Source organism: Heteronotia binoei, chromosome 17, assembly GCF_032191835.1.
Source record: "Heteronotia binoei isolate CCM8104 ecotype False Entrance Well chromosome 17, APGP_CSIRO_Hbin_v1, whole genome shotgun sequence".
Classification (NCBI taxonomy): Eukaryota; Metazoa; Chordata; class Lepidosauria; order Squamata; family Gekkonidae; genus Heteronotia; species Heteronotia binoei.
Genome location: NC_083239.1, coordinates 5,840,409 through 5,855,895, shown reverse-complemented (window position 1 = coordinate 5,855,895; position 15,487 = coordinate 5,840,409). Strand labels below are relative to the sequence as shown.

The 15,487-nt window shown below is 47.6% G+C and overlaps 1 protein-coding gene across 3 annotated transcripts in view; it reads left to right on the top strand.

The window, feature by feature from the left end:
* Positions 1 to 15,487, top strand: part of LOC132586064 (peptide methionine sulfoxide reductase MsrA 2-like) — a 59,932-nt gene that overhangs the window by 30,910 nt on the left and 13,535 nt on the right. For all 3 annotated transcript variants that reach the window (XR_009556345.1, XR_009556346.1, XM_060258003.1), the window contains exon 4: positions 13,917 to 14,021. Coding sequence is in view for 1 of the 3 variants with exons in the window: in XM_060258003.1 (XP_060113986.1) it covers positions 13,917 to 13,975 (59 nt within the window). In the remaining 2 variants the exon portion in view is untranslated. The remainder of the gene's footprint in view (positions 1 to 13,916; positions 14,022 to 15,487) is intronic.

The window sequence follows — 15,487 nt, the reverse complement described above, 5'->3', positions numbered from 1 at the left end:
TTCCATGATGAAAACCTTTGTATTCGTGGAGGTTGTGACAGAGCAGCTCCTCTCAGAAAATGCGGTCACACTACCGGCATTAAAGTTGTGAACTACTGGACTCCCCACCCAATCCACTTTCTACCTGCCCATGAGACAGATCATGCAGATTCTGACAAGGCTGCACATGTACAAGTCTGTCCTGTTTTCATTTTGAGAAATGCCCATTCGTGGACAGTTCGTGTGTGTGGCGGGGGGGGGGGGGGGAGGTTGTTTGTTTTTTACCATCCATTTGATGTGCACAGCCCTGGTTTCCACATTGATTTTCACCACAGGTTGAAAACAAACCCTCTTTTAAGTGACACATTTTTGCCCAGCTACGTATAACTTATGGCATTTGTACTGTCTTGCCCAGAATCTTATTAAACAACCTCCTGCAAATTTCTACCATGATAAATGTCTTAGTTTTCAAGGTGTCACAGAACTGAATGGAGCTGCATCAATGTTACTTTGAAGTTGTCCTAATGGATTGCAAGCTCTGCTACCCATGAGATGTTTGCATCACCATTTCCAAATGTGTAAAACCTTTTCTCATTTTTGTGCATCTATGCTGCCTTTAATGTTGGTCATTTCACTCATAATGTATTCATATTCTTCTGTATACGGTGTTGGATGATTTTTGAAAACTGGCTTTAAAAACTGCTTGCTCTGTCACATATACACTTTTAACATAAGAAACTGAAAGTCTTCATTGGTGATCTCCCATCCAAGTACCAACCGCGCTTAGCTTCTGAGATCTGCAAGATCAAGCTATATCATGCTGCTTTTCTGCCTATACTGAAAGATAAAAAGGTAAAGGTAGTCCCCTGTGCAAGCATCAGTCATTGCCGACTCTGGGGTAACGTCGCATCACAACATTTTCACGACAGACTTTTTATGGGGTGGTTTGCCCTTGCCTTCCCCAGTTATCCACACTTTCCCCCCAGCAAGCTGGGTACTCATTTTACCAACCTCGGAAGGACAGAAAGCTGAGTGCACCTTGAGCCGGCTACCTGAACCCAGCTTCCACCGGGATCGAACTCAGGTTGTGAGCAGAGTTTGGACTGCAGTACTGCAGCTTTACCACTCTGCGCCACGGGGCCAGTTATGCTGAAAGACAGGACTTTATACATTAAATAAGACAGAAAAAAAAACTTGAAAAGTCACTCTGAGGAGGGCTGAGTATGCTCAGAAGGGACAGAATATAGAAAGCAGTTAAAAGGGGGGAGGGAAGGGGGGGATTAGCCTTCCCAAGTTCCAGAATGCTTAGAGAATGGGGGGTAAGGGGAGAGGAATAGAGGGATGCAATTTCCAAATTGCTCATTTGTTTGTGAACCCCAAGCTAGTATTGGCCACTTCTGAACATTAAAAGACTGCTATAGAGAGCATCTGGTTACCACCGTGACTGTTTCTCTACGGGTGTTTTTACATTCAGTATGATCCAGAGTTTTAGCGTCTTCAAATCACCTGCCACTGTTCCGCTTTAATTATTTTCCTTTTACATTGGTGGAATTGCTCTGCTCATTTTACGTAGCCAAACTTCTATATTTCCTGCTGAAAGCATTTCAGTTGGGGGGGGGGAGAGCTCTGATCAGAGGGCAGACGGGATACTAGTGCTTAGTTAAATGTATACGATTGCTTGGAAATCGTGTCAACACTGCAAAAGCAATACAAATTTAAATTACAAGATGAGGCAAGCAATGATATGTAACAATTTCAAGTGCTGTCAGTTCTCATGCAAATTACTGCACCTTCTGGTGGCTTTTGGAGGAGTCTTTTAAAACGCATGAAAACTTCTACAACACAAGTTTGAAACGCCTGTAGAGAAATGACCAGATCAAAACTAGTTTTGAGAAAAACGTTGCAGCAGCAGCGCCAGAACTCATCTCACCGAAACAAATGTAGATGCTTCGGGCAGCAACGATGCAACGATGCAAAACAGTTGTGAGAACGTTAGGTAATGTAAAAAATGAGTTTCCAGTGCGGTGATAGTCACAAACTGTCAGTGTAAAAATACCCATTATAAAGAAGGATCTGGAGCAATAGGGAAGGGGGAATACAGTGTAGGGAGGCAGCAGCAAGCTCACTGACCTGATATGAGGGAATGCAAATTGTGATCGGAGCCTTCCGGGGAGGAGAGAGGCTGTTGCTGTCCTGCTGCTGCTGGGCCCAGGCTGCCCCTGTGCCCTACCTCAGGGGACAGTCCCAGCCCTAAGAAGCTTGGACTGGTGTCTGTGTGCCCAGACTGCTGCTGCATCCTCCCGCCTGCCATCCCTCCTCACCAGTGGCTTGCGAACCTGGGGGGTGGGTAGCAGCATTTCAGGCATCCCAACCCCGCTAGCTGGGTTGTCGAGGCACATGCTGGAACGAGGCAAGCGGGCAGGCAGATGGGTGACCTGAGCAAGAAGAAGCAAAAGGCACCCCCCCACACACACACCCACTCACCTGCCACAGAGTATCTGATTTTAAGCTGCTTCTAGGTCTGGCGAGGAGGAGGCGGGGCAGCACAGAAGAGCGGCGGAATCCCACTTCTTCGTTTTACTTAACTTAAGCTGCTTCTGCACTGTGCAGTGTGTGCCCTGGAAGCAGCTTAAGTTAAGTAAAATTAGTAAATACAATCCTGATGCTCTCCCGTGCTGCCCCATTGCCTCCTCACCAGGCAGGATTGTACTTACTCGTTTTACTTAAGCTGCTTCCGGCCCACGCAGCATGCTCCTGCTGAACAGTGCAGAAGCAGCTTAAGTTAAGTAAAATGAGTAAGTGTGATCCCGGCAGGTGGGAGGCATTCTCCGCCGAGTTGGGCCTCCCTTGCGAGGGAAGCCCAGCTCGGAGAAGCTGTGCCAATCCCCACAGGGCTGCTTTCGCCTTGAAGGTGAAAGCAGCCGGGGGGTGGGGTGTGTGTGTGGATTCCTTGTGAGGGAAGCCTGGCTTGGAAGAGAGCACACTTAACGTGTGGAACTTGCTGCCACAAGCTTTGAACAGATCCAACAGTACCTCAGTACTTTCTAATACAATGGCTAAATGGAGCTTCCATGTTTAGTGACAGTGTGCCATTCATGCCCTGCTTGTCGGTCTTCCAAGGGCAACTGGTTGTCAACTGTGGGTAACAGGATGCTGGACTACATGGCCACTGAGTCCAATCCAGCAGGGGTCCTCTTAAATACATGCATTCGGCGCGGTGAAGGCCCCATGGCCTTGTTGGATGCTAAACTGACCTTTCCTATTTGGATCTGGTGCAGCTGCAAAATGGTGTGGGAGAGGAACATTTGTTCAAGTGAGGCGGCATGGCCTTACGTTTCTATCGCCATAGCACGTGGCTGCCCCATTTTCTTCGGCATACTAACGCATTTATGGATGTTAATTCTGCACCCGCTCTGGATTCCTCAGAAATCAGAACAGATGGTTTTGCAGCTTATCTGCAAAAACATTTTGAGCGCAGGTGCAGGGGATTATCTGTCTGCAAGAAATATTATCCTTGTCTGTTGTCTATGTTCTGGCTATTAACACAGTTCAGCTGGGGAAGGGGTTCGGTCTCTGTCATTCACACAAATGCACTTACACTTTTTTACAAAACGAAACCGTAATCTGAACAGGCTGGACGTGCCTCCTGGTGGGTTTTCCATCGATGGTGCTGTTGCCTGGTTGGCAGCCATTTTTATATTTCATGTGAGTTGAGGACATGCGTTTCCTGAGGGTCCTTCATTGGTTACTGGTAAATAGTGCTTCCCCCTCATGAAACCATCACATGGGAGCAGTTTGTTAGAGGATGACCTTTTTCTTCCAGTGCCCACATGCTAAAATGTAGATGTGAAAACACTGTCCTGTATTTAAATCAGTAGTGTGCCATGGAGAAAAATTCATAAGATCGTTTTCCTGAGAATTTTCATAAGATCATTTTCCTGCCAGGGTATTGTGTGAGGGTTTGCTGATCCTTCTGCCTCAGACATTATTTAATTATTGAAGTTCTAACCACAAGTTAGAGGGGCGGTGGCTCAGTGGTAGAGCATCTGCTTGGGAAGCAGAAGGTCCCAGGTTCAATCCCTGGCATCTCCAAAAAAGGGTCCAGGCAAATAGGTGTGAAAAACCTCAGCTTGAGACCCTGGAGAGCAGGGGAGGGACGGTGGCTCAATGGCAGAGCATCTGCTCGGGAAGCAGAAGGTCCCAGGTTCAATCCTGGCATCTCCAAAAAAGGGTCCAGGCAAAGAGGTGTGAAAAACCTCAGCTTGAGACCCTGGAGAGCAGGGGAGGGACGGTGGCTCAGTGGCAGAGCATCTGCTTGGGAAGCAGAAGGTCCCGGGTTCAATCCCTGGCATCTCCACTGAAAAAGGGTCCAGGCAAATAGGTGTGAAAAACCTCAGCTTGAGACCCTGGAGAGCTGCTGCCAGTCTGAGAAGACAATACTGACTTTGATAGACCAAGGGTCTGATTCAGTATAGGGCAGCTTCATATGTTCATATGTTCAAGTCTTCCTTCTGGGCTGCAGGGTAGTAAAAAGTTTTATGGGTCACAGGAGGATCATTTGGGCAGGCATGTCTCAGAGGTCCAGATTAGGAGTTGTTCATACATTACAAAAGAATGATCTGACAGAACCCTAAGGTAGTTGAATGGACTTCAGATCGCTACCAATGGACTCCAACTCTGAATGTACCTTTGCATTAAAAAGAAAAAAAAAACTTCCTTGCAAAACTGAAAACTTGCATAGCAATGAGAGAGGTTCTTATCCTCTTTCTTCACTTGCTATTTTGTTTGCTTCCTTTTAACCTGCCTTTCTCCCCAACGGAGATCCAAAGCCACTTACACTACTCAACCTCCCTCCCTTTTATCCTCCAGCACCCCTGATGGTAAGATAAGCTGAGAGTGTGCAACTGGTCCCGTCATCCAGTAAGCTTGCATAGCAGCATGGAGGGATCCAATTCTGTGAGCTCCCAAAGAAGGTGCCCCACGCCTCCATTATTTCCAATGGTGGAGGGGGAAAAAAACAGCAAAAAATCCCCAAGGCCTGATGTCAAACCAGAGAGTCTCTGCAGTAGAATCTGAAGACGGGGCGGGGGGTAGATTCTTCTGAGCCCAGCAGAACCAGTGCATGTACAGAATGCCCAGGAGAATGAGTGCCACTGTGCAATGCCAGTTCAAACGATACAAGTAGGGGATGGTGCAAGCACCACACAGACAATGCACGTACAGAGAGTCCAGCAGAACCCATACATGTACAGAGTGTCCAAAGAAGGTGCCCTGGGAAGCATTTAAGGAAAGGCACTGGGTTTTGCTGAGCACTAGTACATTGCACTGACACTGTTTGGCATTTTGTACATGCCCTGGCTATTTTGGGTTTGAAAACTCCCCTTTCTTGGAGTCGTTGAGCTGGCATTGCCTCGGTGGCATTGGTTCTGCGGGGTGCTTTGCCCATGTACTGGCTGTGCTAGGGTTGCAAACCCCCTAATGGGATTTGTTGAGTGGCATTACTGCAGTGGCATTGGTTCTTAAGAACATAAGAGAAGCCATGTTGGATCAGGCCAACAGCCCATCCAGTCCAACACTCTGTGTCACACAGTGGCAAAAAATTTTATATATACACACACACTGTGGCCAATAGCCACTGATGGACCTGTGCTCCATATTTTTATCTAAACCCCTCTTGAAGGTGGCTATGCTTGTGGCCGCCACCACCTCCTGTGGCAGTGAATTCCACATGTTAATCACCCTTTGGGTGAAGAAGTACTTCCTTTTATCCATTTTAACCTGTCTGCTCAGCAATTTCATCGAATGCCCACGAATTCTTGTATTGTGAGAAAAGGAGAAAAGTACTTCTTTCTCTACTTTCTCCATCCCATGCATTATCTTGTAAACCTCTATTATGTCACCCCGTAGTCGACGTTTCTCCAAGCTAAAGAGTCCCAAGCGTTTCAACCTTTCTTCATAGGGAAAGTGTTCCAGCCCTTTAATCATTCTAGTTGCCCTTCTCTGGACTTTCTCCAATGCTATAATATCCTTTTTGAGGTGCGGCGACCAGAACTGCACACAGTACTCCCCATTTGCATTAAAAAGCACTCCATAAATGCACTGAGCACTCCTTAAATGCACTGACTGTGCTAGGTTTGCAAAACCCTTCCGTGCATGGACTTCTTGAGTTGGCATTGCCACAGTGGCATTGGTTATGAAAGTCTCTCTGGTTTGACTAGAGTCCCTGCTTTTTTGCTGTTTCCTCCCACCATTGGAAATAATGGAAGGTGGGGGCACCTTCTTTGGGGGTCCATAAAATTAGACCCCCTGGTCCAGTCTTTTTGAAACTTGGAGGGGGGGAGGTCTTTTGAGTAGAGGCAACAGAAGCAACATTGAAAAACAGCCCCCCAGACCCACCCCTCAGCCCTGGAGAGATTTCCTAATATAACTTATGGGGATCATTGACTATAGTGGTTGGATGTAAGGGCGATCTGGCTGCGACATCTGTCACCCCATTGATCGCCAGGGTCGATTCGGCTGATCTGGCTGGCTAGGTGGCTGACCCCTACCTCCCTCACCACTCCGTGTGCGTCCCTCCCAAAGCTGTGTGCTCAGTGGAAGAGGACGACCATCCCAGATAGAAGGAGTGAACCGTTCTTCGGTCAAGGGTATACGACTATAGTGGTCTCCATAGGTTATAATGGAGCTGAAGGCATTTAAGGGTGTTGTGGACCTTTCAATGCATCCATGAAGCTGCAGCTTCACCCAGAATGGTGTTTCAAGGGATTGTACTCTCTTTCATTGCCATTTAATTGTGGCTATCCCGTTTTCCTGGATAATTCTGTATTTTGGGGGACTGGCTATACTAAATAGCTGAAAATACACCCCCTTCTATATTCAGCTGTAAGAATATCCAATAAATACCAATAAGTTATTTTTGGCTATTTTTTTCAGCTCAGATAGAGCTATTTTTTTCAGCTCAGGAGAGCCAGTTTGGTGTAGTGGTTAAGTGTGCGGACTCTTATCTGGGAGAACGGGGTTTGATTCCTCACTCCTCCACTTGCAGCTGCCGGAATGGCTTGGGTCAGCCATAGCTCTGGCAGAGGTTGCCCTTGAAAGGGCAGCTGCTGTGAGAGCCCTCTCCAGCCCCACCCACCTCACAGGGTGTCTGTTGTGGGGGAGGAAGGTAAAGGAGATTGTGAGCCGCTCTGAGACTCTATCCTTGAAAGGGCAGCTGCTGTGAGAGCCCTCTCCAGCCCCACCCACCTCACAGGGTGTCTGTTGTGGGGGAGGAAGGGAAAGGAGGTTGTGAGCCACTCTGAGACTCCTTGGAGTGGAGGGCGGGATATAAATCCAATATCTTCATCTACCTCACAGGGTGTCTATTGTGGGGGAGGAAGGGAAAGGAGATTGTAGGCCACTCTGAGACTATCCTTGAAAGTGCAGCTGCTGGGAGAGCCCTCTCCAGCCCCACCCACTTCACAGGGTGTCTGTTGTGGGGGAGGAAGGGAAAGGAGGTTGTGAGCCACTCTGAGACTCCTTGGAGTGGAGGGCGGGATATAAATCCAATATCTTCATCTACCTCACAGGGTGTCTATTGTGGGGGAGGAAGGGAAAGGAGATTGTAGGCCACTCTGAGACTATCCTTGAAAGTGCAGCTGCTGGGAGAGCCCTCTCCAGCCCCACCCACCTCACAGGGTGTCTGTGGAGGGGGAGGAAGGGAAAGGAGATTGTGAGCCGCTCTGAGACTCTTCGGAGTGGAGGGCGGGATATAAATCCAATATCTTCTTCTTCTTCTTCTTAATGCACACCCCTAGGTAGGACTTCAAGGACAGAATTTGTCAAATGGTCTTGTTGGGATGAAAAAGTTCTTTTGGAAAATGTGAGGTATTTAATCAGGAGAAAAAAAAACCCCTAAATTGCATGAATATTTCATTTGTCATTTCTGTTTGCTGCTGCTATTTGCCCCTCCAGATCATCAGGCTCATTCTCCTCCTGGCATAGCCATGTCGGTGTTCCCGGCTGATCAGGGATCATTTAGTGAACAAGATAACATCAAGAAGGTATATAGTCAATCAGGCTTGGCTGTGTTCTGACATCATTGAAGACAAATGAAACCCAATAAGGTTAAGGACAGTGCTTCCTTCTTTTGCCCATTTCAAAGCAATTATTGAAAAATGGCCAAAGGCTCTTTTTTGAAGATGCTTGAAGAATGATTACTGGAAACCCCATCCCTCCCCTTTCTGGTGAAGGGAGAAAAGTCTGGTTTTCCCAATATAAGGCTATGCTGCTTTACGCCCGTTTGTGCTGGACTTGGACTCAAGAAAGTAACTTTGTTCTCTGGATAATCAGGCATTTGTTTACATGCTGTGGCCCACTGATCCGTGGTCCTTTATGCATGGGGATATTTCCATGGAGTATAGTCCATGAGCTGGGAAATATGAGAAGCATGTAGGTGAGGCATGGACAGGCTTCAGTTTATATGGAATCATGATGACTGGTGAATTGGTTAGCTGGTGGCACTAAATAGCCACTGCTGTCAGACAGTCAAGATAGAGGGGAACTTCTGCTTTCAACGCAAACCATTGAAAGGCACCTCGGCAAGTAGGTAGTTGCTGATTGGCTAGCTGCTCTTGCTGACATCATCTGATTGCACTAGAGGCAGTTGTACCTCCAGGGGCTACTAGAAAGAATGGGATCTTTCCCCTGAACACCCTTGCAGCAGCAGCATCACCCGAACTAATTTCTGTTACCAGATCCAAACACCTTTTAAGAACATAAGAGAAGCGATGTTGGATAGAGCAAATGGCCCATCCAGTCCAACACTCTGTGTCACATAAGAACATAAGAGAAGCGATGTTGGATCAGGCCAATGGCCCCTCCAGTCCAACACTCTGTGTCACATAAGAGAAGCCATGTTGGATCAGGCCAATGGCCCATCCAGTCCAACACTCTGTGTCACATAAGAACTTAAGAGAAGCCATGTTGGATCAAGCCAATGGCCCATCCAGTCCAACACTCTGTGTCACATAAGAACATAAGAGAAGCCCAGTTGGATCAGGCCAGTGGCCCATCCAGTCCAACACTCTGTGTCACATAAGAACATAAGAGAAGCCATGTTCGATCAGGCCAATGGCCCATCCAGTGCAACACTCTGTGTCACATAAGAACATAAGAGAAGCCATGTTGGATCAGGCCAATGGCCCATCCAGTGCAACACTCTGTGTCACATAAGAACATAAGAGAAGCCATGTTGGATCAAGCCAATGGCCCATCCAGTCCAACACTCTGTGTCACATAAGAACATAAGAGAAGCCCTGTTGGATCAAGCCAATGGCCCATCCAGTCCAACACTCTGTATCACGCAGTGGCCCAAAAAAACCCAGGTGCCACCAGGAGGTCCATCAGTGGGGCCAGTGAGTTCTTAAAATACATGCAGGAAAAATACATGCCTGATCTTGACAAGAAGCAAGAGAAGTGAAGGCTAGCGTGGCCATTTGCTGCTAAATCAGATTAAGTCAGTCAGTGGAGTCTGGTTGTTTTTCTGCGACAGGGAGGGATTACACTTTTGCCTTTCCCACACTTCCTCATGCATTCATCAGGAATCTGTCTGGCGAGGCTTGAATATCTCAAATTCTGCCAATGAAATAGATATTTCATTTAATAGAATTTAATTGCCTTATTCAAATATCTGGGGCAGCAGCGCCTTTCTGCTTGGCTCGGCTGCATTCTCTTCCCAACGTAATCTTTCTCCTCCCCTCTCTCCAGTTGGTTGACTGCAGATAACAGGAGGCAACAGCCTTCCCTATGTACATACTGCACTGGCCTAAAAACTGCAGCAGAGATGCATCTAATAATAACCCCTCTCTGGGATTAACTCTTCCTTGTCCTGGATGAGACTCAACACACAGGCAAGCCAGCTGCCGCCCTCTTGCTTCTCAGACTCGGTTGGAGTTGGGGAATAGTGTCTCTTACCTAGGTACCGCCTTCTCTTTTTAAGGCAGTTTGGGGTGGAGCTTTAGCAAAGACTGCATTGCTAAGACTTCTTTACATGATAGGAAGGGGGACTCCATCGTGGTCATATTGGAGCCATAATTAAACCTACAAAACTGCCGTCTTCTGAGTCAGATAACTGGTCCCTTGAGTTTAGTATCTTTTGTACATTGCTTAGAGAGCCAGTTTGGTGTAGTGGTTAAGTGTGCGGACTCTTATCTGGGAGAACCGGGTTTGATTCCCCACTCCTCCACTTGCACCTGCTGGCATGGCCTTGGGTCAGCCATAGCTCCAGCAGAGGTTGTCCTTGAAAGGGCAGCTGCTGTGAGAGCCCTCTCCAGCCCCACCCACCTCACAGGGTGTCTGTTGTGGGGGGGGGAGGTAAAGGAGATTGTGAGCCGCTCTGAGACTCTTCAGAGTGGAGGGTGGGATATAAATCCAATATCTTCATCTACCTCACAGGGTGTCTGTTGTGGGGGAGGAAGGGAAAGGAGATTGTGGGCCACTCTGAGACTCTTCAGAGTGGAGGGTGGGATATAAATCCAATATGTTCATGTACCTCACAGGGTGTCTGGTGTGGGGGAGGAAGGTAAAGGAGATTGTGAGCCGCTCTGAGACTCTTCGGAGTGGAGGGCGGGATATAAATCCAATATCTTCATCTACCTCACAGGGTGTCTGTTGTGGGGGAGGAAGGGAAAGGAGATTGTGAGCCGCTCTGAGACTCTTTGGAGTGGAGGGCGGGATATAAATCCAATATCTTCATCTACCTCACAGGGTGTCTGTTGTGGGGGAGGAAGGGAAAGGAGATTGTGAGCCGCTCTGAGACTCTTTGGAGTGGAGGGCGGGATATAAATCCAATATCTTCATCTACCTCACAGGGTGTCTGTTGTGGGGGAGGAAGGGAAAGGAGATTGTGAGCCGCTCTGAGACTCTTTGGAGTGGAGGGTGGGATATAAATCCAATATCTTCATCTACCTCACAGGGTGTCTGTTTTGGGGGAGGAAGGGAAAGGAGATTGTGAGCCGCTCTGAGACTCTGTCCTTGAAAGCCCAGCTGCTTTGAGAGTCCTCTCAGCCCCACCCATCTCACAGGGTGTCTGTTGTGGGGGAGGGAGATAAAGGAGATTGTGAGCCGCTCTGAGTGGAGGGCGGAATATAAATCCAATCCAACGTCTTAGAGATGGCTGTTCAAGGCTAGGTGCTTATTAGGGCACACGGGACTGATTTCCATGTTAGGAGCAGTGCACAGTTGTCTTGTTAGAAACCAGTATCCTGTAACTGGCCTGGTACCCTAGCCATCAGGGATTCTGTCTCATTCAGGGGTACAGTTGCCTCATCCATGTGTATGGCTCTTTTTCCTGCAAAATATTCAAGTGAATTTTACCTGGATACAGGTAAGATGGGGGGGGGGGGGTGTCAAGGGAGCCGTGAGGTCCCTTTCTGCAATGCAGTGCATGAAACTACTTCACGCTGAGCCTCTGCTTCAGAGCACCTTTTGGTCATTCTGATAAGCAGCTTCTGAGAAGGGTGGAATGGGCTCAGATCCGTAGGGTATGGGGTGACGCTGAATCTGTTTTGTACCCTCCACGTTCTGCATTGTCCCTTCTGTTTCTGTCGTGCATGTGGAAGTTTCCAAATCCTTAGCTTAGCTTAGGCCCCCTACCCTGGCAGAGGGCCGACCAAGGGCTCTGCCACACAGGTGTGCAGTTCTTCCTCAGGGGCAGCAGAGGGCAGGGATGCACAGCTGTTTGGGGATGGTGACTGGCTTACAGAGGTCTGCTGCAGCTGCAAATCTTTCTGCTGGAGGAGAGCATGAGTTTTCCCAGCGCTCACCTGGCAGCTGGGGATGGGCACAGGGCATATTACATACACCACAGCACTCAACTCGGCTTTGATCATGTGGCTTTCGCAAGGCCTCTGCCCCTTCTTCTGCCTTGAAATACCTGAGTCGGGGAGGTAGGGAAGGGCTGGCTTGGGTCTCTGGGTCCTGCTGTCGGTCCCCTCAGCATGGCTGTCTGGTGAAACAGCCTGCAGCCCTGGCTGCCCCCTCCCCATGCAGTATATATAGGACACTTCACAGCAGGCACAACTAGCTGCTCGTCAAGGCGCATGCTCTCCCCCATTTTCTCCCTAATTCCCATGTGAGGGGCAGTGCATTTGGATGAGGAAAATTAACTAGAATGCTCTAGGGAGATACTTTGGCAAATGGTGATGGGGGGGGTCTTCCCCTCCTCCCCCATAGTAGAGATGCAACAGTCAATCACATATGAGATTCCAGGTTAACCCTTGTAGTGCTGCTTGCTGTGGACCGCAGCCCAGCTCTTAAATATCGCTTGGAGAATTTGTTCCAGAATGCTAAGAGGTGAGGGCCCTGCGGAATCTGTAAGACAACCCTCTTCCGGCTGGCATACAACTGACTGATATCTGAATATAACAATAACAATAATAATAATAATAATACTTTTTATTTATATCCCGCCCTCCCCGCACAAGCAGGCTCAGGGCGGCTCACAACACAGAAATGCAATACAATAAAATCATACATAACAGTAAAAACATCATAAATCAATTTACAGATTATATTAAAATTAACATTATGATGCTATAATAGGTCTTTCATAAGTTCAATGGCAGAAAAAAACATATCCAGTGGCACATATCCAAATTCATGAACATCATCATATCTGAACATTGGAATGCTCGAAGAACCGACTTTTAGGGAAGATGTAGCATGGTATATTGATAAATGTGTTTTTAGGTATTTTACTGTATTAATTATTAATGTATTTTAAGCTGATTTATTGTTAGAGTTTTATGTTGTGAGCCGCCCTGAGCCCGCTTTGGTGGGGTAGGGTGGGATATAAATCGAATGAAATAAATAAATCAATAAGATAAGATGCAAGGGGTTTTGGTTTTTAAACAATCCTTGTCTAACCTTTTAAGTCATCACCCATAAAGACCTCGTTATCCATGTCTATATGAATCCCATTTTACAGATGGGAAGACTAATCTGAGTGTCTGTGAGAGAAAGGGAGAGTTGCTTTCTTAGCGATCTATGGTGTTGATATCTGGATCCAGCTCAATAGTCTGGGTCGAACTTTTTTAGCCCTAGTCCTAAACAGATAGAGACTGGCCAAGCAGTACATTACATAAGAGGTATCCAAGAGGATTTCTTGGACTTGGGGAACAGGACAGGATTGCATGGGGGTGGGGTGGGGGTGGGATTTGGGTTGTTGCTGCAGCTATTTTTAAAAAAATTACCCTCATCCACCGCGATTTCCCCTTCTACATCTGAGATCTGAATGGAACAAAGATACAATATGGAACAATTTCTGTTGGAGGAAGCATTGAGAGGGAGAAGGGTAAACTGAGGCTGGTCCTGCCACTAGGGCGCCAGCCTTTTGGGGGTGCCGAATTGGGCACCCCCATGTGATTTGGTGATGTCATCAGTCCAGGGGCGGTGCCAGAAGTTAGCCTTGCTGGTCCCTCATATCTTGATCCAAATTGGGAGTCCACCTTCCCTCACCAGGAGATGAATTCACAGCTCTTACACATAAGGCCTACAGAAGTGTGGCTTCATCAGTTTAGAAGGGAATTACTTTCAGCTTTGTGTGTCTGTGGGGTTGTTGTCTCCGTTTGCCAGGCTGTATTAGACCTCTGTGTGGCGTATGGGAATTGCTGAGAGCGTGCATCCAGATTTGAATGAGAGCCTCAATTATGGTTTCTCAGGAACATCTGCAATGTAGATTGACGGACGTGTTCTGGAGTTCCGTACTTCTTGGGTGCACTCAAATCCAGAATAAAGAATAACGGCTGAGCAAAAGAACCAGCTTTGGTCTACCTCTTCTGAGTCCAACAGATATGGAAAGAGGGATTTGTCTTGCTATTCAAAAGGCAGAAGGAAATATCTGGCTCCCTAAATGATAGGATATCAGCGAATCACCATCTCCTTTCTACACTTCCCAGGGATGATCAGACATCCTAAAGCAGTCAGGATAGTTCTTGACCCACAGAAAATCAGCTAAAAGGACCTTCTCAAAATTTTCTTGTAGAGCCATGACCCCACTCATGGTAAGACCTAGCAGCAAAGAACCAGGAGAGCTTCTCTGCTTAGGCTAGGTCCAAGTGAATGTCAGTCATCAATGGCTACAGTAGAGAACATTAAAGGAAACAATCTCATTATTGGGGCGTAGTTGGCATTGATTTTCTGTTCTGCCACACTTACTAGACTTAGTGCATAACCCAGACTGCTTAGTTTGCCTAACCAGGGTTCAGCTTGCCAGTTAGTCACTCAGATCTCGGTTTGACTTGACAAATTGTGGTTTCATTGCCCTTCCTCTGTAACTGGAGAAGACAGTGCTGTGAAACAAGCAGGAGAGCCAGTTTGGTGTAGTGGTTAAGTGTGCGGACTCTTATCTGGGAGAACCGGGTTTGATTCCCCACTCCTCCACTTGCACCTGCTGGCATGGCCTTGGGTCAGTCATAGCTCTGGAAGAGGATGTCCTTGAAAGGGCAGCTGCTGTGAGAGCCCTCTCCAGCCCCACCCACCTCACAGGGTCTCTGTTGTGGGGGAGGAAGGGAAAGGAGATTGTGAGCCGTTCTGAGACTCTTCGGAGTGGAGGGTGGGATATAAATTCAATATCTTCATCTACCTCACAGGGTGTCTGTTGTGGGGGAGGAAGGGAAAGGAGATTGTGAGCCGCTCTGAGACTCTTCGGAGTGGAGGACGGGATATAAATCCAATATCTTCATCTATCTCACAGGGTGTCTGTTGTGGGGGAGGAAGGGAAAGGAGATTGTGAGCTGCTCTGAGACTCTTCGGAGTGGAGGGCGGGATATAAATCCAATATCTTCATCTACCTTACAGGGTGTCTGTTGTGGGGGAGGAAGGGAAAGGAGATTGTGAGCCGCTCTGAGACTCTTTGGAGTGGAGGGCAGGATATAAATCCAATATCTTCATCAACCTCACAGGGTGTCTGTTGTGGGGGAGGAAGGTAAAGGAGATTGTGAGCCGCTCTGAGCCTCTTCGGAGTGGAGGGCGGGATATAAATCCAGTATCTTCATCTTCATCATCTTCATCTTCTTATATTGATGGGAGCTGGGTCTCTTAAATGTCCCATCAAAGCTTTTTTCTGTTCCGTGAGAGGAAACACCAGTTATTTACATGTAATACTACATTACGTATACAATTTCACTTGTGAAATGCCATGGCCACATTGAAGATGCCATCCTGGCAGTGCGATCCTGTCCTGTTCCCCAAGTCCAATTTCCCTTACAGCTTCCTGCTCATGCTTTTTAGAGATCAGGAAGCCATGAGGGGAATTGGAGGGAGCTGTGAGTCAAAACGCACCCGTGCAGCAACTGATGGGGAATCGATTGCTTGAGCCAGGAAAAGCAGAAGCCCAGGGGCATAGCAATTGCCAGTGAGGAATCGTGCTCTGTCATGCTACTAGCATGCTGGAACTGTCAATGTTGTCATTAGAATGCTCTCTCCCCTCCTCATGGCATCCCCAGCAAATGCCAGCTAGACCTAACCT